This window comes from Loxodonta africana, chromosome 11 (genome assembly GCF_030014295.1).
Source record: "Loxodonta africana isolate mLoxAfr1 chromosome 11, mLoxAfr1.hap2, whole genome shotgun sequence".
In the NCBI taxonomy this organism is placed as follows: domain Eukaryota; kingdom Metazoa; phylum Chordata; class Mammalia; order Proboscidea; family Elephantidae; genus Loxodonta; species Loxodonta africana.
The window spans coordinates 95,322,237-95,346,931 of record NC_087352.1 but is presented as its reverse complement, the minus strand read 5'-3'; the positions used below and the strand labels follow the sequence as shown (position 1 = coordinate 95,346,931).

Below are 24,695 nucleotides of genomic sequence, written 5' to 3'. Positions count from 1 at the left end.
TTTATTATTCCAATAGATGCAGAAAAAGCATTTGACAAATTTCAATGTTTAATCGTGTCTAAAAACTCAACAAAATAGGAATAGAAGGGAACTTTTTCCACTTGATAAAGGCCACCTATGAAAAACCTACAGTAAATACCACACTTAACAGTAAAGGACTGAATGCTTTCTTCCTCAGATCGTGAACAAGGCAATGGTGCCTGTTCTGGCCACTTCTATTCAATGTTGTACTGGAGGTTCTAGCCACGGCAATGATTTAAAAAAAGATTAGAAAGGAAGGCTTCTACTTTTATTCACAGATGCCATAACCCTATATATAGAAAAATTTAAGGAATACATGCTAGTACTAATGTGTTCAGCAAGGTCACAGCATACTAAATCAGAACGCAAATATAAGCTATATTTCTATATACCAGAAAACAACAACACAGAAATAAAATTAAGAAAACAGTTCCATTCAAAATAGCATCGAAAAGAATACTTAGGAATAACTTTAACACAGAAGCACAAGACTTGTACATTGAAAATTACAAAAACGTTGTACAATAAATGAAAGCTCTAAATAAATATTCCATGTTCAAGGTTTGAACACTCAACACTGTTAAGATGGCACACTTTTCAAAACTGATCTACAGATTCAACATGATCCTTATCAAAATTCCAGCAGGCTTTTTTCTTTGTTTGCAAGGACAAGCTGCTCCTAAAATTTACATGGAAATAGGAAGAACCTAGATAGCCAAAATCAATTTGTAAACAAAGTTTGAGTACTTCCATTAACCAAATTCAAAACATAATTAAAACTGTAGTAATTATGATATCAATGATATTGTTATGATATCAATGATATTGTTCAATAATAAAACTGAGAATCCAGAAATAAAACCTTACATTTATGGTCAATTGATTTTTGACAAAGGTGTGAACATAATTTAATCAGGAAAGGTTAGTCTTTTCAACAAACGGTACTGAGACAATCGTGTATCCATATGCAAAAGGATAAATTTAGAACCTTATCGCACATCATACTCAAAAATTAATTCAAAATGGGTCATAGTTTTAAAAGTAAAACCAATTTTTTTTCTTAGAAGATGGGAGGAATCTTTATGGCACTGAGTTCATCAACATTAGATGTAACAACAAAAGCGTATCCAAACAGAAAAAGTTGATGAATTGAACATCATAAAATTAAAAAGTTGTGGTCTTTGAGTGACACTTAAAAGAATGAAAAAACAGGCCATTGAATGAGAAAAATTACTTGCAAACATGTATCTGATAAAGGAATTGTATCCAAAATATTTAAGTAACTCTGACAACTCAACAATAAGATTAAAAAATCCAATAAACGGACAAAAGATTTGAATAGACACTTCACCAAAGAAGTTATAGAAATGGCTAATACACAAATAAAAAGATGGTCAAAACCATTGTTGTTCCGTGCCTTTGAGCCGGATCAGGCTCATAGCAACCCTATATAAAACAGAATGAAACATTGCCCAATCCTGAGCCATCCTCACAATCATTGAATTGAGCCATTGCTGCAGTTCTATGTCAGTCCATCTCATTGAGGGTCTTCCTCTTTTTTGATGACCCTCTTCTTTACCAAGCATGATGTCTTTCTCCAAGGATTGGTCCCTCCTGACAACATGTCCAAAGTACGTGAGACAAAGTCTCATCATCCTTGCTCCCAAGGAGCATCCTGGCTGTACTTCTTCCAAGACAGATTTGTTCGTTCTTTTAGCAGTTCATGGTATATTCAATATTCTTCCCAACACCGCAATTCAAATGCATCAGTTCTACTTTCGGCTTCCTTACTCATTGATCAGCTTTCACATGTGTATGAAGTGACTGAAAATACCATGGCTTGGGTCAGGCACAACTTAGTCCTCAAGGTAATATCTTTGCTTTTTAACACTTTAAAGAGGTCTTTTGCAGCCGATTCACCCAATGGAATGCATCGTTTGATTTCCCGGCTGCTGCTTCCATGGGTATTGATTGTGAATCCAAGTAATACGAAATCCCTGACAGCTTCAATATTTTCTCCATTTATTATGATAATACTTACTGGTCCAGTTGTTGTCTTCATGTTAAGGTATAATCCATACTGAAGGCTATAGTCCCTGATCTTCCACCAGCAAGTTCTTCCAGTCCTCTTTACTTTCAGCAAGCAAGGTTGTGTGATCCGTATATCGCAGGTTGTTAATGAATTTTACTCCAATCCTGATGCCCCATTCTTCTTCATACAGTCCAGCTTCTTGGGTTATTTGATCAGCACACAGATTGAATAAGCATTGTGAAAGGATACAACCTGATGCACACCTTTTCTGATTTTAAGCCACACAGTATTCCCTTGTTCTGTTCAAATAACTGCCTCTTAGTCTATGTACAGTTTCCACATGAGCACGATTAGGTGTTTTGGAATTTCCATTCTTCACGATGTTATCCATAATTTGTAATAATCCACACAGTCAAATGCATTTGCATAGTCAGTAAAATACAGGTAAACATCTTTCTGATATTCTCTGCTCTCAGTGAAAATCCATTTGACATCAGCAGTGATATCCCTGGTTCCATGTCCTCTTCTGAATCCACCTTGGATTTCTGGCAGCTTGCTATCAATGTACTGCTGCAATTGTTTTTTGAATTATCATCAGCATAATTTCATTTGCGTATGATATCGATAATATTGTTCAATAATTTCCACATTCTATTGGATCACCTTTCTTCGGAATAGGCACAAATATGGATCTCTTCCAGTTGGTTGGCCAGGTAGCTGTCTTCCAAATTTCTTGGCATAGATGAGTGAGCAGTTCCAGTGTGGCATTCGTTTGTTGAAAGTTCTCGTTATTCTGTCAGCTCCTGAAGCCTTGTTCTTCATCTATGCTTTCAGTGCAGCTTGAACTTCTTACTTCAGTACCATTGGTTCTTCACCATACGCTACCTCCTGAAATGGTCAAATGCCGACCAATTCTTTTTGGTACAGTGATTCTGTTTTTTCTTCCATTTTCTTTCAATGCTTTTGCATCATTCAATTTTTTGCTCATAGAATCCTTCAGTATTGCAACTCGAAGGTTGAATTTTTTCTTCAGTTCTTTCAGCTTGAGAAATGCTGAGCATATTCTTCCATTTTGGTTTTCTAACTCCAGATATTTGCATGCTTTGAAATCTTCTGTTTAGCTCTTTTACTTCATCATTTCTCCCATTTGCTTTAGCTGCTCTATGTTCAAGAGCAAGTTTCAGGGTCTGTTCTGACATGCATTTTGGTCTTTTTTCTCCCCCCCGCCCCAACTTTTTAATGACCTTTTGCTTTCTTCATGTATGATGCCCTTGATGCCATCCCACAACTTATTTAGTCTCTGGTCATTAGTGTTCAATGCATCAAATCTATTCTTGAGATGTTCTCTAAATTCAGGTGGGATATACTCAAGGTCATACTTTGGCTCTCCTGGGCTTGTTTTAATTTTCTTCAGCTTCAACTTGAACTTGCATATGAGAAACTGATGGTCTATTCCATAGTCAGCCCCTGCCTTTGTTCTGACTGATGATATTGAGCTTCTCCATTGTCTCCCTCCACAGATGTAGTCGATTTGATTCCTCTGTATTCCATCCAGTGAGGTCCACATGTACAGTTGACATTTATGTTGTTGAAAAAAGGTATTTCCAGTGAGTAAGTCATTGGTCTTGCAAAATTCTATCATGCGATCTCTCAGCGTCGTTTCAATCACCAAGGCCGTATTTTCCAAATACAGATCCTTTTTCTCTGTTTCCAACTTTCACATCCCAATCATCAGTGATTATCAATATATTTCCATTGGTTGTTTGATCAATTTCAAACTGCAGAAGTTGGTAAAAATCTTCAATTTCTTCATCTTTGGCATTATGGTTAATGCGTAAATTTGAATAATAGTATTAACTGGCCTTGTAGGCATAGGATATTATCACTGACAGCATTGTACTTCAGGATAGATCTTGAAATATTCTTTTTGATGATGAATGTGACACCATTCCTCTGCAATTTGTCATTCCTGGCATAGTAGGCCATATGATTGTCTGATTCAAAATGACCAAGACCAGTCCTTTTCAGCCACTAATGCCTAGGATATCAATCTTTATGCATCCATTTCATTTTGGATGACTTCCAATTTTCTGGAATTCATACTTCATACCTTCCACATTTCAATTATTAATGGATGGTTGCAGCTATTTCTTCTCATTTTGAGTTATGCCACATTAGCAAATGAAAGTCCCAAAAGCTTGACTCCATCCATATCATTATGGTTGACTCTCCTTTGAGAAGCCAGCTCTTCCCCAGTTGTGATTTGAGTGCCTTCCAACCCGAGGGGCTCATGTTTTGGCACTATATCATACAATGTTCTGCTGCTATTCATAAGGTTTTCACTGGCCAATTTTTTTCAGAAGCAGATTGCCAGGTCCTTCTTCCTAGTATGTCTTAGTCTGGATCTCCAGTGAAACCTGTCCATAATGGGTGACCCTGCTGGCATTTGAAATGCTGGTGGCATAGCTTCCAGCATCACAGCAACCCACAAGCCACCACAATATGACAAACTGACAGACAAGTAGTGGTATTAGGTATATACAAATTAAATTAGTCATTAGGCATTTGCAAATTAAATCCACAACAAAGCCCTATTGCCCACTCACTAGAATGACCATAATAAATAAGACAAAATGTTGGCAAGGATGTGAATAAACTGGGATCCACATTGTAGGACAAAGAACTTGGTATGTTTCTTTGACTTTGGTTTCTGAATATAACCTGAACAATCAAGATGTCTTTGTTTCCCAAAATAGCCAGGCAAGTAGAAACTACATAGGCCCAACACCTGGCAATTAATTTCAGGAAGGGAGGGGTATCTAATGCAGTCATGCACACTCATTGATTAGATCAATCATAACTACGCGTATTCATTGAGGTCCCAATGACTAGGGCATCCAGGACTGTGGAGCAATCCTTTTGGGGCCTCCTGGATTGGTGAAAACATCCATGCTTAGGAGAGGGAGTGGCATGTCACTGGGAACAATAGAGGCCCATGCCAGGAACTCTCTCAGACCTTGCCTGGTTCATCTCTATGCTTGTATCCTTTCTGGATATAACAAATGGGTAACTATAAGTATAGGTAATAGTTCCTATAAGTTCTGTAAATTATTCTAGTGAATTATCCATCCCACTCAGGGCAGTGAGAACCTGCAGAGAGGCTAGCATTTGCCTATTTGTCAGTGGCTGGGACTATAGAGTCCTAACTTGTGGAAACTCAACTCCAGAGGGTTAGGGTCAGAGAGAGAAAGTGCCACACGGGTGGCTGTGTCAGGATGAGGAAGTGGGGAAGTGGGGACATGAGTTATCTTTACATTTCGGAAATTACCCTTATGTTGGCTATTTCATACACTCAGTACATTGCTGTTGTTGTTGTTGTTAGGTGACGTCATGTTGCTTCCGACTCATAGCGGCCCTACAGGACAGAGTAGAACTGCCTCATAGGGTTTCCAAGGATCAACTGGTGGATTCAAACTGCTGACCTGTGCCAACCAGGGCTCCACGAACTCAACTGAATTAATGCTATACATTCAGGGGCAGATTAGCTTAAGTCACCCACATGTATTAAATTATTTGGGTTCAGCGGGAAAGCTATTATTTAAATATTCATCCCTTAATAAATATTCAGACCTTAGTAAATTTTTCCTGTTAACTTCCTTAATGTGGTTAAATTCCAGAGAATGGTTTAGACTAGGAACCCATTGGGCCAGAAACCTAATCCTGGATTAGATGTGACCTCCTTCTCCCATCTCTGAATACATGCCAGTAAGTGGCTCCAGGATCTCTGGAATTGCAGGCTGAGTGTGTCTCGTGCCTAATGACACTGACAGTGAGGACGGTGGGTTTGGCATGCTCACATCAGCAGTGTTCTTGAAACTGGCGTGAGGAAGACTCTTCAAAGGGCACCTGGGCATGGTTGGTTTTACAGGAATTAAGTGCCAAATGGTCAAATTTCATATGTATGTTTTCTTAAAACTAATCCACCTGCAGTAGAACTTCACTCTTCTACCTGATAAAATAAAACCTTTGTTTTATCAATTACCCTTCTCTCATTTTTAAAAGAAAGATATTCCTTTAAGGAAGTGTAAAAATCTCCTTGAAGCATAAAAATCTCCACGGTACCCCACAATAACAAAAAATTTAATAATTTTTCTAACCAGAACTCAATAAATGCCAACCAACCCATCCATCTCATTGACATGCATTTTCAGTGAGTTTTACTCTGTCTTATCATTTTTCATTGTTTTTGTTTAATTGTGTATTATTAATATATTTAAGCCTTAGAAGCTTAAGTAACAAAAAAATTTAAAACATTTTCAATACATATATATATTGTAGAGCTATAAGAGCTTTTATTTATTTTTCAGTATTTTTAAATGGGTAATGGTGGCTATCAAATCCCTATGTATATGCTGTAGACGCATTAATGGTGATGTAAGAGAACAACTATTATTTTGAATGTTGGTATTTTAAAACTATTTAAAATTATATACTTTGTAACAACTTTTACTTATGATGAAGAGAGTTTTTTAAATTATTTAAGGTTTGAAGACCATTTATTTGGAAGGTACAGTTTCATTATCACTCCTGCTTATTTTATTTACCATATTCAATCTCCTCTTCTTTATAGGATCTTAACCTGAGAGTTAAGAATGTTTCAATAATGAAACATAAAACTACATGTATATTTCCTAGCTTAATCTCTAGATATGACTTTATCTCCAAGAATCTAGGAAGTCTATTTTAAGAACCTATTCTAAGGGGAAAAATCAAAGGTATTATTAAACATTTATATTAAATGGTGTTAATCTCAGTTATTATTTTTAAAAAGAAGCTATCTTTTAAAATAAATGAAAATGGCCCACAATAAGAAACCTATCAATAATAACAGAGACGCTAACATTTTTAAAATGGAAAACATCTCAGAATGTAAGTTTAAGTAGAAAAGGAAGAATAACAAATTCTATGCAGAAGGACCTTCAATTGTGTAAAGAAGTCTCTATATAAAGGGAGAAAAAGTAGAAGCAGATAAACAAAATGTGCACAGTTTTTCTCCTGGGATACAGTCTTAAGTGTTATTTTGGTTTTGGTTTCTTATCTAAACTTTGCTGATGTCTACAAAGTATATGGATTATTTTCATAATCAGAAAAAAGTCAACGGTATTTTTAAGAGCGTGGCGATGAGTCACAGAGTTGAAGTGGATCTTACTGCCCTAGAGGAGAGCCTCCCAGTGATCTCAATTATCCCCCCCACAGAGGGACCCCTCTACACTTCTTTTCTTACCTACCTCCAACTGTCAACAAAGAAATTGCTACCCGTGAATAACACAGTCCTTTTTCCAAACCAGCTCTTCTTTCTTCTTTGTTGCCTCTCAAGGGTTATCCTTGGTCATTCTAATTTGGTTTGTGTTTTTTAGACAAGCTGGTGTTACAGAAAGCCCAAGAGAAAGTTGACGACTGCAAACGTTATTGAACAATAGCCTTTTCAGACTATGTTATACCACAGTGAGCCAATGTGTCAGAGTAGAACTGTGCTCCACAGTATTCTCAATGGCTAATTTTTTGGAAGTAGATCCCTGGGCCTTCCTTCCAAGGCGTCTCTGGGTGAACTCAAACCACCAACCTTCCAGTTAGCTGCCCAGCGCACTGACTATTTGCACCACTCAGGGACTCCATTATATGTCATAGTGCTACTGAAATCTTCACAGGTTTATTTCTTAACTTTCTGTAGCAATTTCATTTATTCAACAAAAAACTTACTGTGCATCCACTGTGTACTAAATGGTGTGCTTGGCACTGACTGGGGAGAGGGCAGCATATGAAGAGAAAAAGAAAAACCCTGTTTTCTCAGAGCTTTACAATTTAGTAGGGGAGCAAATGCTATCAGGCCTGACACATTGTATTATGTCGATGAAGGAAGAAAGGATGGAAGGACAGAAGGAAGGCAGGCAGACAAGCAGAAAGACTAGCATAAACGAAATTTGAATTCACAGGCTCCAGACAGAATTTCTGGCTGAGGTTATCAGGGAGTTCTTTGAGAAACAGCTGGAGACTGAAAGATGGGTGGATCATCCCAGGATGACAGAGCGGTATATGCAAAGGCTTAAAAATAAAAGCTCTGGTCTTACTGCTGATTCATCTGCATGCTGCCATTACACTTTACTGAGTACCCAGAAGAGAGCTGAACCCATTGTTATTATTCTGAAATTTTTCCTTTATAATCACATCTTTACAACCTAGGACTGCTCCATACAAGGAAACTGGTGGCGCGATGGTTAAGTACTTGGCCGCTAAGCAAAAAGTTGGCAGCTCAAACCCACGCAGCTGCTCCAAGGGAGAAAGACCTGGAGATCTGTTTCCATAAAATTATAGCCAATGGGCTAGCTCTACTCTGTCACAAGGGGTCATTATGAGTCAAAATCAACCCGACAGCACACAGTAACAACTATTCCAGACACACAAGGTGCTTGGCTGTTTACCAGAGAGGAAGAAGAGGCAATGGTTTTAACGAGCTATGGGCCAGCTTCCTCTTGGCTGTCTTTGCCATGCTTGCTCAGTCAGCTCATCCATAGGGATTCGGATACCAGACACTCCTTCTTTCTTATTTTCATAATCCCTTTGAGCATTAGGAACAAGAAGTTTGAGTCTGCATTCTCTTCCGGTGGTAATTTTCTACCAATCTTATTTCCCCTCAAGCAACAACGTCAAAGGCAACACTGTCTTTGGGCTTCCGTGAAAAGGTTATTTTGGGGCTTTTTTTTTTTTGGATTTAGAGCAGCTTCTTTTTCTGCTCTGCCTTTTTTTTTTTTTTTTTTTGACAAAGGCGCCATATAGACCTCAACACTTTCTGCTGACCTTTCGATTTCCCAATCTGGATACTTCTGGAGATTTCGGGAGAACATCAAAGTTAGTGGACAAGCAGGAGGCTGAGAAAAATCCTCTTTTTGCTAATATACTTTGCAGAAAAAACTTCTTAACAATACACAAGCATGAATTTAATTTGATTAACACCACCCTCAAATTTACTGACATGTAGTATCAAATAAAATATTGCAAAACCTGCAAAAGCCTGAACTCGTGTAAGGCAGAAACCTATCAGAGAAGGGAAACTCAGATATTTTCCACTAAAACAAGCGATAGAAAAGTGATAAGAATGCATGCTATCAAAGGTGGAAAACTTTTGAAACCCGGAAAAAACAAGGCAGTCCTGTTTAGTTCCGGCTCTCACAGGTTTCACTGTAAATAACCATCCCTTGGCTTTAACTTTTTGCATTATATATCTTACATTTACCTTTTTTTCTCTCTCTCCATCTCACTAACTCAGGCATAGAAATGTCTCATTTTGAGTTTTTTTTTTTTTTTTTTTAAACACTTTGAGTCGGAATGGACTCAATGGCACTGGAACTGGGTTTTCTGGGTTAGGAAGATAACTACAATTTTTTTCTTGTACTTATTGCTTTATTTTTTTCATTATTTAAATTTCCACTGACAAGTAGCCTTTTACTCTCCTTATTTTACTATCCTTTTAAGTAACTTTAGGAGCCCTGGTAGCACAGTGGTGAAAGCACTCAGCTGCTGGCCCAAAGGTTGGTGGTTCCAAGCTACCCGCCACTCTGTGGGGAAAGATGTAGCAGTCTCCTTCTGCAAAGATTTACAGCCTAGGAAACCCGGTGGGGCAGTTTACTCTGTCCTATAGGATCGGTATGAGTCGGATCTACTCAACGGCAGTGGGTTTGGTTTTGGTTTTAGTAACTTTCCACAGCTAATATATAACCATTATCTAAAAGAAAACACCATACAGGTCTGAGCCACTTCTCAACATGAATGTAGAACAGAGTGGATGGGTAAAACCCTGGGAAATTTCACATCTTGTATAGTTCTCATCTCTAATAATCCTTCAGTTTTTACCCATTTCTGACTACTTCAGAAATCAGTTAACCAGACTAGAAGTAGGAGGAGAAGAGTTTGCTCCATATTTCCTAGAAATATGGAGGACACTTGACTTCAGTATCAGGAGATGCCTATGGAGTCAAAGGTTGTCTCTCTGTGGACTGAACATTGGCCACAGTTTATTATACTTAGTCTTATTAACTTATTTACCAAGTCTTATTAATATATTTTCCCAGTAGTCCAGAAACCCACACCCTGTCCCACTTTGGGAGTCATTGGGGACATTGCGGCTGACTAGGCATTACATGAAAGTTACCATACCTGTTTTAGGTGCACCTGTTTCATCTAGACAGATTGCACTGGGGAAGGTTGCAATGGCTCCTTTGGGCTTCCAGAATTCAGAGATCTCTGTGGGAAGCTCGGTTACAGCCACTGCCCAGCCAGCAGGCAGGTGCCGACTCTGTGGAAGCCAAGGCCTAGAGGGATGGAGCTAACATTTCACCTCTGAGCCCAGGGTGGCAACCGCTTTGCCCTTCCTCCTCCTTCAGTCAACTTCTTCCATTCTCACTGCTTCCCACAGCACAATTCACCTGCCTATGGAAGAGTAAGGCCATCCAGGGCACATCCTGTATCACCTAAATGCAAATTTAGCCAGCAGAAAAATCTGACAAATAGTGTTTCCAGTGTACAGTAAAGCACAGGGCAAAGATTGAATCATGTCTTCCTGGGCCTCACTTTACATATCTGGGAAAGGAAGGGCTTGAATTAGAGGGACTTTTGGTCCCTTCCTGCTTTAACACTCCACAGCTCTGTGAATCTATAAATTGCTGATTTTATAAACCAGGTACTACCAGGAGTGGGAATCCTAGCTCTCTCTCCACAGAGAAGACAGGTGAATGCAGAACGTGGGTACCTGGAAAGATGACTCTGCTTGGAGTCAACCTTTGCCTCTGGGATTCCAAACATTACTCAAATGCCATTTAAAGAAATAACTGACTTTTCTACTTTCCTTAGATTTTCCTGGTCCCCAGACACCCTGCTAACTCAGAACTGAAACCAATCCCGAAGTCCACCTTTCAGCCAACGATTAGATAGGCCTATAAAATAAACAATGACACATGTGAGGAACACACTTCTTAGTTCAAACAAGGATACGAGACCAAATGGGCAACACTTGCCCAAAAGCAAAGACAAGAAGGCAGGAAGGGACAGGAAAACCAGAGGAATGGACCCGGGGAACCCAGGGTGGAAAGCGGGGAGTGCTGACACAATGCCAGGATTGCAACCAATGTCACAAAACAATTTGTGTATAAATTTTTAAATGAGAAATTAATTTGCACTGTAAACTTTTCCCTAAAGTGCAAGAAAATTAAAAAAAAAAGATTTTCCTCATCATTTTGTTGGTACTTAAATATTGGAAGACAAATTCCAGAATGCAGTACTAATTTTTGTCATCCAGAAAGAACGTTGTTTTCTCCTTATATGTAATGATTACACTTTTATTTAGAGAAGAGGCTATAAGACTGCTTCTGGAGATAAAAGGTAAGGATACAAAGCCTGGATATAGCAGCAGCTTTCCAAGAAAGCTTCCTTTCCCATAACAATCCAGTGATTCAATAATTTTTTGTAATTCAGATTCAGCCACTGGAATCTACAGATGGCCTTGAATCTCCATATAAGTTGAGTTATTTCAAGGTGCTTTTTTTTTTTTTTACTGAATATCATAAAAGCACTAACAAGGGAACAACGTATTTCTTAAAACTATGTGGCATCTTTCTGAATAGAAAAAAAATAAGCAGTTTACCATCATCACACCACCTAAAGATAAGTCTCCAAAGATCCATCATATACAGAAAATCTATCTGGGTCTTTTTGCAGCCTCAAAACTCCATGGCTAAGCGCGCTGAAGAGCTCTGTGAAACATGGATGGAATTAATAATTCAGTAATAACAGACAAAAAGCTGCCTTCTGCTCACGACGTCCTCTCACCGCCCATCTGCTCCTGCCTGGACTAACTGGGCGCCCTCCTTCTGCGCTTCTCCTACTGCATATTCTGTTTCGGCTTAAGTCAGATCATGTCATTCTCCTGCTCAAAACCCTGCCACAACTCCCCCATTGAACTCAGAATAAAAAAGCCCTTACAATGTCCTCCAAGGCCCTACCTGGCCAGTCCTGCCCCACCCATTACTGTTCTGACCTCTTCTCTACCTACTGTTTCCCTTGTTTCCGGCCTCTCACACTGGCCTCATTACTATTCCAGCTGTAAGGCCTTGGGATGGCTGTTTCTAATGCCTGGTGTGCCTTTCCACCAATAACCTCATGGCCCATTCCCTGAGCTGCCTCATGGTTTTGGTCATTTAACACCTTCTCAGTGAGGCCCAACTGCCCGCCAGCCTGCACCCCACCCCACATACCTGATCCCTCTCAACCTGTTCTAAGTGTTATCACTTTTATAACACTTATTACCTTCCAAGTCCCCGGGGGGGGGCAAATAGTTAATGTGCTCAGCTGCTAACCAAAAGATTGATGGTTCAAGTCAACCCAGAGACACCTCAAAAGACAAGGTGATCTACTTCCAAATAAATCAGCCATTGAAAACCCTGTGGAGCACAATTCTACCGGACACACGTGGGGTCGCCATGAGTCAGAGCTGACTTGATGGCAAGCGAAACCTGTGAGAGCTGGAACTGGACAGGAATGCCTTGTTTTTTCGGGTCTCAAAAGCTTTCCACCATTGAGAGAGTACAGTCTTACCACTGAGTGGAACATATTTGAGTTTTCCATCTCTGACAAGTTTCTGCCTTACACATGTTCTGGCTTTTGCAGGTTTTACTGTATATACTTCAATGTCACTTTTTATTACATCTACAGTTTATGGTCTGTCTCCCCACACTCCCTGAGGGCAGGAAGCTTTGTCAGGTTTGTTCACTAATTTCTCCCAAGCACACAGAACAGTGGGCAGCACACAGGTGGTGCTCAGTAAATTACTATCAAATGAGTGAATAATAATACCTCAACCTCACTGGGTGTTTCCCACGTGCCAGCCACTATACTGAGCACCATACAATGATTCGACCTCGCAAAGGGAAGGACAATCATACTCCTCACTCTACAGTTGGAGAAACTGAAAGGTTAAATAGCTAACCTGAGCTCACCTGCCTAACTGCAAGTAAGCACAGGCCTGCTTAACCTCCAAACCTGCTTGCTTCCTTGGGTTATCCCATCTGGAAATGGGTGTGCAGGAAATGGACGCTAAATAGCAAGGGTCAGGACTCAAAAATGTCCACCAGGTAGCAGATTTCTTTGGTAATAACCTTTTGAAACCACATTAGGGTGGAAGACAGCAAAGTCTCCATCAAACCCTGCTGTAATCAAGCCTACCAATTAAGGATGAGGGTTCCTGTGTTTAGTGGTCTCTGTTTTTAGCATTGGTATTTTCTGTAGGAATTAGAATTGATTTGGACATTAGCACATTCTTTGCAAACTCTAGTAATTTAAAAAGAGGTTGTTGTCTGGGTAACAACCCAAGGGAAGTCTATTAAGGTGACCTGAGTGTAGGTGAGGGGCATAATTTAACGTCATCCAGAGTGCCCTTGGCTGGTCACTGAAAGCCCCAGTGTTCTCATACCCAAACTGGTGTCTCCCAGAGACCTATATATCTCTAAGTCTGATCCTGGGGGCAGTAGTGGCTCAGTGGTAGAATTCTCGCCTTCCACACAGGAGACCTGGGTTCAATTCCCACCCAACGCACCTCGTGTGCAGCCACCACTCATCTTTCAGTGGAGGCTTGTGTGTTGTTAGGATGCCAAACAGGTTTCAGTAGAGCTTCCTGATTAAGACAGACTAGGGAAGAAAGGCCTGGTGATTTGTAAAACAAGGACACTAATTTTGACTTGTCAGGTTTGTATGAGGAGTCAGTGATATAGAAGATGCAATGCTGAATTGCAGCATATGGGCTGATCTTTAATCTGTGTAGAATCAGACAATTAGATGTCTGTCATTACCCCAGAGGGTGGAGGGACAACTCTAAATCCATCCAACATCCAAGAGCTGTACTATTTTCTCCCTGATCATTAATACAATGAAATTTTTGAAATTGATTCATTCCTACTTAGCAAGCAAATATTCCCTTTTTATTATTTTCATTTTAATGTGTGATCTGTTAGTCGAAAGCTTAATTGGAAGAACGGACAGTAGCCTGTTTTTGTAATACCACATCCTCTGTAAAGATCTGCCTTATTTCGTTCTAAGTCCTTAGAATAGTGGCATTTGGAAATGGATCCTTAAGGCTGGACCATCTGGTATTTACAGGTGAACTCTTCAGGGAGTGGTCCTAACCTTGTTGAGTCAGAGTCCTCCGAGAATCTACAGTCCCTCTCTCCAAAAAAATTCTTATCTACACAAAATTTTGCACATAATCTCAGGCTGTCCAAGAGTCTGTTGAAACCCATTCATGTTTAGAGTTTAGAACCCCTGCCTTATGGCTGCAGAATGGGCATGAGTACCAGTTCTCCTTTAATCCCTAGTCAGTATTTGCTGATTTAGTTACTTAGTAATCAATATACATAATAACCATAAAACAATAATCTCGTCATTCTGAGAGGTTTTGTTTTTCCCAAACTATTTTATTTACTTAGGTTTTTTTCTCCTTGTGACCAGGGAATTTGTTTTATAATCCATGGCTCAGAACACAACTGGTAACTGATCTGTGTTATAACCACAGTGACACTGAACTAGCCATTGTTGTTAAGACTCACGGAGGTCAGCCAAGCCCTGAGCACACATAAGTCTCCATAGTTTCCACTTTAGCACTAGATCTCTAACTACAAAGCGGAGGCCAAAAATAGACCTAGCCTTGTGCTTCCACACATTCCACAGATTTGCATGTCCAACCCCTGGGGTTTTTAATCAATAACACTGTTCACAATCCAAAGAGAGATTTAATTTAGCATTAAAAAGTTGTCACTCCTTCCATTCTGAACAAGCTAAAATACAACCACACATTAAAAAGGAAATAATAAAAGGGAATATTTTGTTACACTTGATAAGTAGAAATGAATAAATTTCATTATATTAACATTCAGAGAGAAAACAGTACAGTTCTTGGATGATGGAATTCTAAGATTTTGAAGTTTCCAATGAATTTAATCTGCAACCGTTAGTTCTAAAGCTAGAAAAAAAGGACTGAAATGCCCCCAGGATTAGATTCGCTTTCTTTGTCTTGTCTTTTGTATTATACAAAGGAAAGAATATTTGGGTTTTCTTCTAGGTCTACATTTCTGCTAGGTCTACATTTCTAAGTCAACATATTTGAATTGCTCAAAACACAGTAAGCCATTAATAAATACCTACCTACTACCTGGAAACCAAAAGGTCAGCAGTTTGAATCCATCAGGCGCTCCTTGGAAACTCTATGGGGCAGCTCTACTCTGTCCCACAGGGTCGCCATGAGTTGGGATCAACTCGACGGCAATGAGACCTACTGCCTACCTGCTTACATAGATAAATAGAAAGTAGGAAAGAATAGACGTGAGAGCTGGCCGTAGAAAAATCATTACAGTTCCATTTCCTACAGAAAGCTCTTTATAGCTAAAATGACTAAGTCTTCCAAAGATTATGTAGAACAAACATCTCCTGAATAAAATATAAAAATGCTCAAGGGGCCAGTTACTAACGTTCGATGTCATCCATTGGATTATGAACATTGCACATGTAGTTAGAAGAATCTGTATAAAATTAAAATAATTTTAACGTAAAATTTGGCAACAGAGTTGAAGAAATAAAGGCCACTCAAAAATACAAATTCATAAAATTCTACAACACTGGGGAAACGAAGTAAGCACACAAAGAGCTGCAAAATAACAGCTGCACAGTAATGAAAACACCCATCTTCCATAGACTTAGCACAGACAGTCCAGGAAACTGGATATTTAAAGTCTAATACTCCTCTATCAAAGACAGCTGCCCTGCTGAATGAGGTTTCTATCTATGCAAAGCTTTTCAGAAGAACAAAACGATACCGTCATATCCTTATGCTGCTAATTCCTCCCAACTTTTCACTGGAAGCCAGTTCACCTGAAGCAAGTGCTAAAAGAAATGCATTTGCCTCAGTGACAATATTTCCATATATGCAGCCAACGCAAGAGCCTCATGGGTAGCCCATGAGAGAATGCGACCCATGAAAGTGAGACTGCAAAATGATCCTGTTCCATTTTAAATGGAATTTCAGCACGTTGCCACGACACATTCCAGGTAAACCCCTGCAGACTCTGGATCTGGGACTTAACACAGGCAGACGCTCCCAGGGGGTCACCGTCAGTGCCAACCAAGTGACAGCAGCAGATCAGATCCTGCTCAAACCACACAGGGGCTGAGGATTTTCTGCCTTCAGAAATCTTCCTCGCTTCTGCTCATACAAACCACTGCATTATTTCCCCAATACGTTTTAATTCTCAGAAGAAGCACCTTTTCCAATTACCCTAACAGATATTTTGTGGATTTAAATTTTGTAAGACTTAAAGTTATGTTACGTTTATAACAAAAAGTACAACCCAGGCCAGATACTTTGGAGAGGAGGGCAAGGGGCAGCAGATGGCTATTTACCATATATTGCAGAGATTTTTACTTTTTGAAGTTCAGCAATTACGTCTGTTGACTACAGATAGATTTCTAATAAAATCAGAAAGCTTTAAAAAAAAAAAAGTGAAAGAATAACATTTAATTCTGAATATTGAGAAAATTAAAATTAGCATGGGCTGAGAAAGAAAACATCTGCCCAGCATTCATCAGGCTGAAACAACAGACACAGAGAAGTCAGCTGCAGAGTTAACAGGGACAGTATTTCTCCCAAGGACGCTGCTACTGTAGTGGCATAATAACCTCCTTCTTTGAATGACTAGAGCCTCATCGAGAAACTTTCTTCTCTAAAATAAAAATCTATCGGTAACTCAATACTTGATATCATATCAATAAGAATGAAACGTGGTACTCTTTCCCACAGGATCCAAGCCACTTGTTGACACAGAGAAGCGGCCTCAGTTTCCAACCCAGGGTGCACAGCTTCAGATAAAGAATTTCTGGACACAATATTCCACATTTATCTTAACTTTGTTTCCAAAGAAACAGTATCCTGGGTCCGGTTTGCAGATCAGACCTGCATCTAAGCTCCACTCTTTCTAGAATCCTGTAATCGCTCTTTTCCTTTGGTGAAATACCTCACGATTCCTCCCTCATTGCAGTGTGGTCTTCCTCACCGCAATAGGTCCGTAAATCTAATTTTGTTGAAGTACAAGTTTGTTCCTGGTATTCTTAGGCTGACTGTGATAGGGCAACACTTTTATAAAATGCTCCAGCTAAAGTATCTAGCTGGAATCCTTGGGTGGTGTAAACAGTTAACATACTTGCCTGCTAACCAAAAGGTTGATGGTTCTAGTCCCCCCAGAGGTATCTCAGAAGAAAGGCCTGGGGATCAGCTTCCAAAAAATCAGCTACTGACAACCCTGTGGAGCACAGCTCTACTGTCACACACATGAGGTCACCATGAGTTGGAATGGACTTGATGGCAACTGGTTAAAGTGTCCAGCTACTGTAGAATTTTAAGTACTGACTTTCAGATACTGAAAAACAGAATACATTTTGCTGTAGTTTGGTCTCCTGTGGCCTGTGAATTTTAAATTCTAGACTGGCTTCTCATCAAAATAGAAACATTCTGAGAGCCAGGAAACCTGCTGTGAGTGCTGAAATGAGATTTCCAGGCTCTACTGCTGGGGCAAAATTTCCCTGCTTCTAGAAATAACAGAGTTTACATTTCAAGCAAGACTCCACAGTGTGACTGGGAAGCTCTTTGTGGGCCTCAAAGACATGATAAAGGGAACTAGGTAAATATAGGTCCCAGGACTCCCAAACATGTGATTTCTCATGGGTTAAATTCACGGCTGCAGTATTTAAGAAGAAAGGAAAAAGTGATGTTGAAGGGGCTGTTCAGAGAACACGTCTTTTGACATACCCGTGGGAGTACCCATAATCGTAGGCTGAGCCTGCCTTCCGACTGACTTCGGACCCGAGGGAGTACTCTGTGGCTCCCAGACTGTAGGCCTGAGATCCCTGCTGCAGGTAGGAGGCGGCAGTGGAAGCCCGGCTGAAGGCCTGTGATTCCTGGCGGTGGGCGGCCGACGAGCGGCTGCTGTAGGCTGTGGAGCCATGGGTGTAGATGGCAGAACGCTTCTTCTCCTGCTGGTACTGGCTCGTGGTGGTGCGAAGGTCCTTGTGGTAGCTTCGATCATAGTGGTCATGGAGCTTCTGATAAAAAGGCAAAGACATCATGTGCCCCTTGAGCGCCAGGCAACCTACAGGAAAACAAAAATGTTTGAGTAAACTCTGAAGGAACAAATCCCACAGAACAGGTCACCTTAACCTGGGATGTATTGCATTGAGTAAATCTGCTGCAAAAGACCTCTTTAAAATTTTAAAAGGCAAAGATATCACTCTGATGACTAAGGTGTGCCTGATCCAAACCACAGTCTCTTCAATCACCTCATCTGCTTGCGAAGCTGGACAATGAAAAACAAAGACAGAAGGAGAATTGATGCATTTGAATTGTGGTGCTGGCAAAGAATACTGAATATACCGTGGGCTGCCAGAAGAAAAAACAAATTAGTCTTAGAAGAAATAAAACCAGAATGCTCCTTACAAGTGAGGATGGCAAGACTTCAACTAGCTTTCTTTGGACATAAAAAACCAAAAACCAAACCCGTTGCCGTCCACTCAATTCTGACTCATAGCAACCCTACAGGAGAGAGTAGAACTGCCCCGTAGGGTTTCCAAGGAGTGGCTGGTAGATTCGAACAGCTGACCTTTTGGTTAGCAGTCAATCTCTTAACCACTGTGCCACCAGGGCTCCTCTTTGGACATACCATCAGGAAAGGGCCAATCTCTAGAAAAAGGGTATTACGTTTGGTGAAGTAGAGGGTCAGCGAAAATGAGGGAACCCTCAATGAGATGGACTGACAAAATAACCCTGACAATGGACTCAAACTTATCAATGATAATGATGATGGCACAGGACGCAGCAACCTTTCATTCTGTTATACACGAGGTTGCTACAAACTGGAGCCGACTCGATGGCAATGAGCAACAACAATAACTTTTCCAAAAAATGGAAAATGCTGTGAAGTTCAGCTTAACTATCGTTCAATAAACTCCCCACTTCATAGCCCGGATATGCTCCCCCTGCCTTTGTGCTTTCTGTTTTCTTCATATCTAGGAGGTCTGCACAAAATTTCCCTGCCCTGCCAATTGTACTTGTTCCTCAGACCTTTCAGAATCCATATTTCTAATTTTCTAGCATTTCTTTCTGATAAGGGCATCATCCGGGAGAACATATAATGGTGGAGAGTGTGGTTTTCATTCAACAAATAATTATCATGCACCTACTGTGAGCTTGGCACTATTCCAGCACAGGAAATACAGAAATGAGCAAAATAAACAAGAATCCTTGCTCTAATAACCTTATATTCTATGGCAGGAGACAACAGATAAAATAAATAAAGTATAAGATATATTCCAAACCAAAAACCAAACCTGTTGCCATCAAGTCGATTCCAACTCATAGCAACCCTATAGTACAGAGTGGAACTGCCCCATACGGTTTCCAAGGAGCGCCTGGTAGATCTGAACTGCTGGCCTTTTGTTTAGCAGCCGTAGCTCTTAACCACTACGCCACCAGGGTTTCCATCAGGTAAATCAGAATGTGCTAAATGCTAGACAGAAAGATAAAGCATCATCAGGGAGGGCTTGGCAGAAAAGTGGTATCTGAGCATGAGAGTATCTGGCGAAAAGTATTCCAGACAGAAGACCAGTGCAAACGCACTGAGGTGTGAGTGTGCCAGTCAGACTCCAGAAGCAGCAGACAGGCCAGCGAGTCTGCAGTGGAGTGAGGGCCAGGGGAGGCAGAGGAGATTACATCAGAGGTATGTGGGGGTAGGGGGAGATTAGGAGGGCAGGGAGATTAGAGTCCTATAGGGCTTTGGCTTTCATTCTGAAAGGCTGAAGAGCCATTGGAAGGCTCTGAGCTGACCATCACTCTAGCTGATGTCTGAAGAACCGACTGTTGAGGGACAAGAGTGGAAATGGGGAGACTAGTGAGAAGGCCACTGTGATCATCCAGGCTGGAGATGATAGCGGTAGAGGTGGACATGTGAAAAGCGGTCAGACTCGAGGTCTATTTTGAAGGTAGAATCAACAGAATTTACTGAAAGCTTGGATATGTGAAAGTGTGGAAGTGAAAGAAAGATAAGAGTAATAGAAGACTTGAAGAGTTTTTTACCTGAGTAATTGTGTGGTTCTGCTCTGTCCTAGAGGGTTGCTGTGTGTCAGAATCAACTCCATGGCAACGGGTTTTTGTTTTGTTTTGTTTTTTAAATTGAGTGGTGCAAATGGTTGATGTGCTGGGCTGCTAACCCAAAGGTTGACAGTTTAAGTCTACCCAGAGGCACCTTGGAAGAAAGGCCTGGCAATCTACTTCTGAGAAATCAGCCATTGAAAACCCTGTGGAGTACAGTTCCATTCTGGTACACATGGGGTTGCCATGACACACATGGGATTCAACCAGATGATGGTATCCTTTTTTTTTTTTTAATTGGAAGGGCAACTTCTTTTAATTGGAAGGATGAAGGTAGGGAGGAGCCAAAAAAAAAATCAGTTAACCATGGAAAAGCAGAATATTGGTTTGAGCCACACATTTCAGATATCTGTTAGACATCCAGGGTGTTCACTGGCCAGCTGGGGATGTGCATTTGGAGTACTGGGTAAAGTCCAGGATGGAGGCCTACGTTTGACAATCAGCAGCACAAAGACGGTATTCGAAGTCAAGAGAATGGCGGAGAACAATTGTAAACGGAAAAAGAAGTCCTAGGACTGAAGGTCAGGCATGCTAATATTATCTTGTAACCAACTCTCTCAAATCTCACAAACACTTCAAAAAGATATAATGTTAAACCAGAAAAATCGTTTGCTCCATTAAGGATATGAAGGCTTCTAGTCCTACATAAAGAGGTAAGAAAGCCAGTCATCCATGGAGCAGTTTGCACTGCGGACCTGAGCTAACAGTTCCATAGAAAGCCAAAGACAGGGTCTCTGACAGAGGGACAGGGGCTTGCCCACTGCATTAGCTTTCTTGAATAATCTGTCCACTGTCAGGAGGCCTATTAGCCGCACTGGCAACCTCAGGTGAAGTGTCGAAGCTCCCAATTATTTAAACTTTTATGCATGTTCTGAAATGTTATTTTTAAATTTTGTAAGTAAAATTAGTTTTGACGTTTTTTCCAAACCTTGATTTTTTAAAAAATTCTAAATGAGGAGTAGATCCTTCTAAACTTGAATTTTTTTTTTTTTTTTGGTCAAGTTTAAAAGTACCTTGCATTTAAACTACTTAAAAAGTCAGTGTGTATTTCCTAGAGAAGAAAATCCAGCAAACATCTCTCCAGAAATATTTATCTCAGGGGCCATGGAAGATACCAGTCTACATGGCATCTCGTAAAAGGAAAAAAACAGCGACTAGGAAGCAAATTTGTTTCAACTGTTGAATAGATTGCTATTTTCTATTATAAAATAATAGAATCACCACCATGTATGATGAATAATTCTTGGATGGGTTTTCACAAAAGAAAAAGGTTAGAAATTACATTATAGAATCATATTAGGCAATTACAAAGATCACGTTTCTGCAATGACACACACTACATCGTAACACGGCAAATGTTACTTTGATCACTTCCCAAAAAACCAACCATAAATTACCTTCCTATGTACGTCGTAAGCTAACTTCACTACCCAGATAATGAAATGCTGCTATTTTCACTAAATGAAATCTTTAAATATCTTGTCCCAATACCACTTGGTACTCTCTTTATTTCTATTTTCTCCAAATAGATTTGTTTTTAATTACACTTAATCTTCCAAGCACATAGTTGTTTATTACAAGTAAACAGAATTTGACTTTAAGTCAACAGAGCTGTTTGTCATAGCTCTGACCTCTGGAACGAAGACATTACCTTCTCTTCATAAATTCAGCAAGGATTATCCCCAACACATGATTACAGAAGAATGTTGTCGTCTTCTGCTCCTCTAAGTCCTACATTTTCATCCTGAAAATAACTTGGGAACTTAGGAAGAAATACGAACCCCCTGGTTGTGATACTGACTTGATACTTTTGTACGGGCATTAGCAGCCAAGAGCTGATGAAAAATTCTTCACAGAAGGTATTAACTTTTCATCATTCTGGGGGATCTGTGTTGCCTCTGAAATGTTACTTAGCCATTTTCAGGTTAGGAATCTCATGATGCCCTCTTGGATTTATCCACATTGCACTATTAGAGCAAAGTCACTGGACTCTAAGGAGGTGGTTTAAGAGTTCCTTACTTCCTCTTGGTCTAATTTATAATCGGGGTATTTCGGGCATCTGGAATCACACTGATTTCCTGGCGTCTCATCCATTCCAGATTTCAACCAAACCACTGAACTATAAACTGGGAACAAGTACTTAATTCACAGTTCAGCTTGAGACAAATATCATCTCCTTATAATTCCAAGAACAGTAGCTTAATCTAAAAAGAATACAATGAGAGTATAGCTGTGCCAGCAGAAACTGGGCCCCTGCTGCTCCTCCTCCTCTCCCCAGGAGCTTCACTTTCCTGTTTCTCTGCTATCCTGACATCTCTTCCAGCAAACCGCCAGCTGAAATGATACAAAGAAACCACACACACCCAGCGCTGTGAAGCAAATGCAGCAGATTCCTCTGCCTCAGTGCCACACTTACCAGTCTCCAAAGGAGTAACGGTGGTGTGGATGTTCCGAGGTGGCTGTGGGACTGGCTGGGAGAGGGAGAAATCCCTCTAGGTTGAATCCAAGAGAAAGAGGCAAGGCTAAGCCAGGACCCCGGGGGCCAGTTCAAAAATACTGCATGTGGTCAGGCAGGAGAATGTCAGGGCCCCACAGCCAGCCTTTTATGGCCAAGGACAGATAAATATAGCAGCAAATGGGGTGGGGGGATGTGAAGTGGAGAGGAAGAGAGAGGCCCTGACAGGTCGCCACTTCAGCCATGTCATTAAATCAATGCCAGTCAGCAGGACTTCCCTGATTAGACCAAATGTAAGAATTTTATTTGCCTCTAAGTGCTCTTTGCAATATCACTTTATCACTGGATATTTGAAAGTGTAATGGAAAGAGTGGTTTGTTGTAAGCACTAAAAATAGTGTGTAGTAATCTGATTCTCAGAACAGACTTCACGAAGTTTTAATGCCAAGATATGGCTCTGGGTGTGCTGTAAATAACACATATACTGTACATAAAGAGACACAAAGTGAAAATGGAATGTGAGGCTGATGAGAAGTAAAACAAGACACCAGTTACCCATGGTGGCAGTCTGGGCCTGACAGTCACATTTCTCTCATTTCAGGAAAATTTACAAAATAAGTCATAGCTTCAAGTTTGAATGTATGATTTCCTCTTGATTAACTAAAGTCTTCTAAGAAGCAGCTCATTTTATCTTTCTTAAGCTCACAGTAGGGGGCAGTGGTGATTCAGTGGTAGAATTCCCACCTTCCATAGGGGAGACCAGGGTTCAAGTTCTGGGCAATGCACCTCATGCAAGGCCACCCCCTGTCTGTCAGTGGAAGCTCGTGTGTTGCTACGATGCTGAACAAGTTCCAGTGGCGCTTCCAGACTAAGACGGACTAGGAAGAAAGGCCTGGCCATCTACTTCGAAAGAGCAACCTGTGAAAACCCCATGGGTCACAAAGCTCCAGTCTGTGCCCAACATGAAGATGGCACAGGACCAGGCAGTGTTTTGTCCCAGTGTACGTGGGATCACCACAACACGTGGGCTGACTTCACAGCAGCTAACAACAACAATCCTCAAAGTAGGATCAGTCTATCTAAAGAGATTTTCTTTCTTTTCCTTTTTTTAAGACTATATAACTAATTAAGAGGAGTATGGGTGAAGCAGTGGTTAAGTGCTCAGCTGCTAATCGAAAGGTTGGCAGTTCAAACCCACCAGCTGCTCCACAGGAGAAATATGTGGTAGTCTGCTCCCGTAAAGATTACAGGCCTGAAAACCTCATGGGGGAGTTCTACTCAGTCCTATAGGGTCTCTGTGAGTTGGAATCGACTCTGTGGCAATGCATTTTTGGTTTGGTTATAATCTGGTGGTAAGAGCCTGGGCTTTTGGCTGAAGCCAGACACCATGTAGCCTCAAGCAATTTATTTCCCCTCCCTAAGCTTCAGTTTCCTTCTATATAAAACAGGGATAATATCCAAGTTACAGGGTTGCTGTGGAGATTAAATGTGATAATGCAGATAAAACTCTTAACTCAGTGCCTGCCTGTAGGGGGACAGCCCCAGCAAGGAAAGACCCTCACTACGCATCCCGGCAGATAATCCAAAGAGCTGACACATAACTGTTTCCAGATTCGTATGTTCAGAGAAACTTACTGACACAGGCAAGCAGCTGCTCTTCAGTGGTGGCTGGCTGGAGTATTTTCTGCAACCACCTAGCAAGGGTCCCATTCCAGCTGGGACCAAGGCTCATTGTTTTTCTCCCACGTCCTTGGGCAGTCAGTGTTCCCAGGGACCTCACGTTCAGGTCCAGATGTTTTCCTTCTTGTTGCTAAGGCATTCTTCGGCCTTGGCTGCTAGCCCAGCAGTGCCACTCCTGGCCTCGTACCTTAGCCCAAGCCCTTTCTGAATTCATCCCCA

General features: G+C 40.7%; 1 protein-coding gene across 3 annotated transcripts in view; it reads right to left on the bottom strand.

The window, feature by feature from the left end:
• Window positions 1-24,695, bottom strand: part of MYOM1 (myomesin 1) — a 198,456-nt gene that overhangs the window by 151,127 nt on the left and 22,634 nt on the right. For all 3 annotated transcript variants that reach the window (XM_023543963.2, XM_064294689.1, XM_064294688.1), the window contains exon 2: window positions 17,949-18,288. In XM_023543963.2, the coding sequence (XP_023399731.2) occupies window positions 17,949-18,265 (317 nt within the window). In that variant the 5' untranslated portion in view covers window positions 18,266-18,288. The remainder of the gene's footprint in view (window positions 1-17,948; window positions 18,289-24,695) is intronic.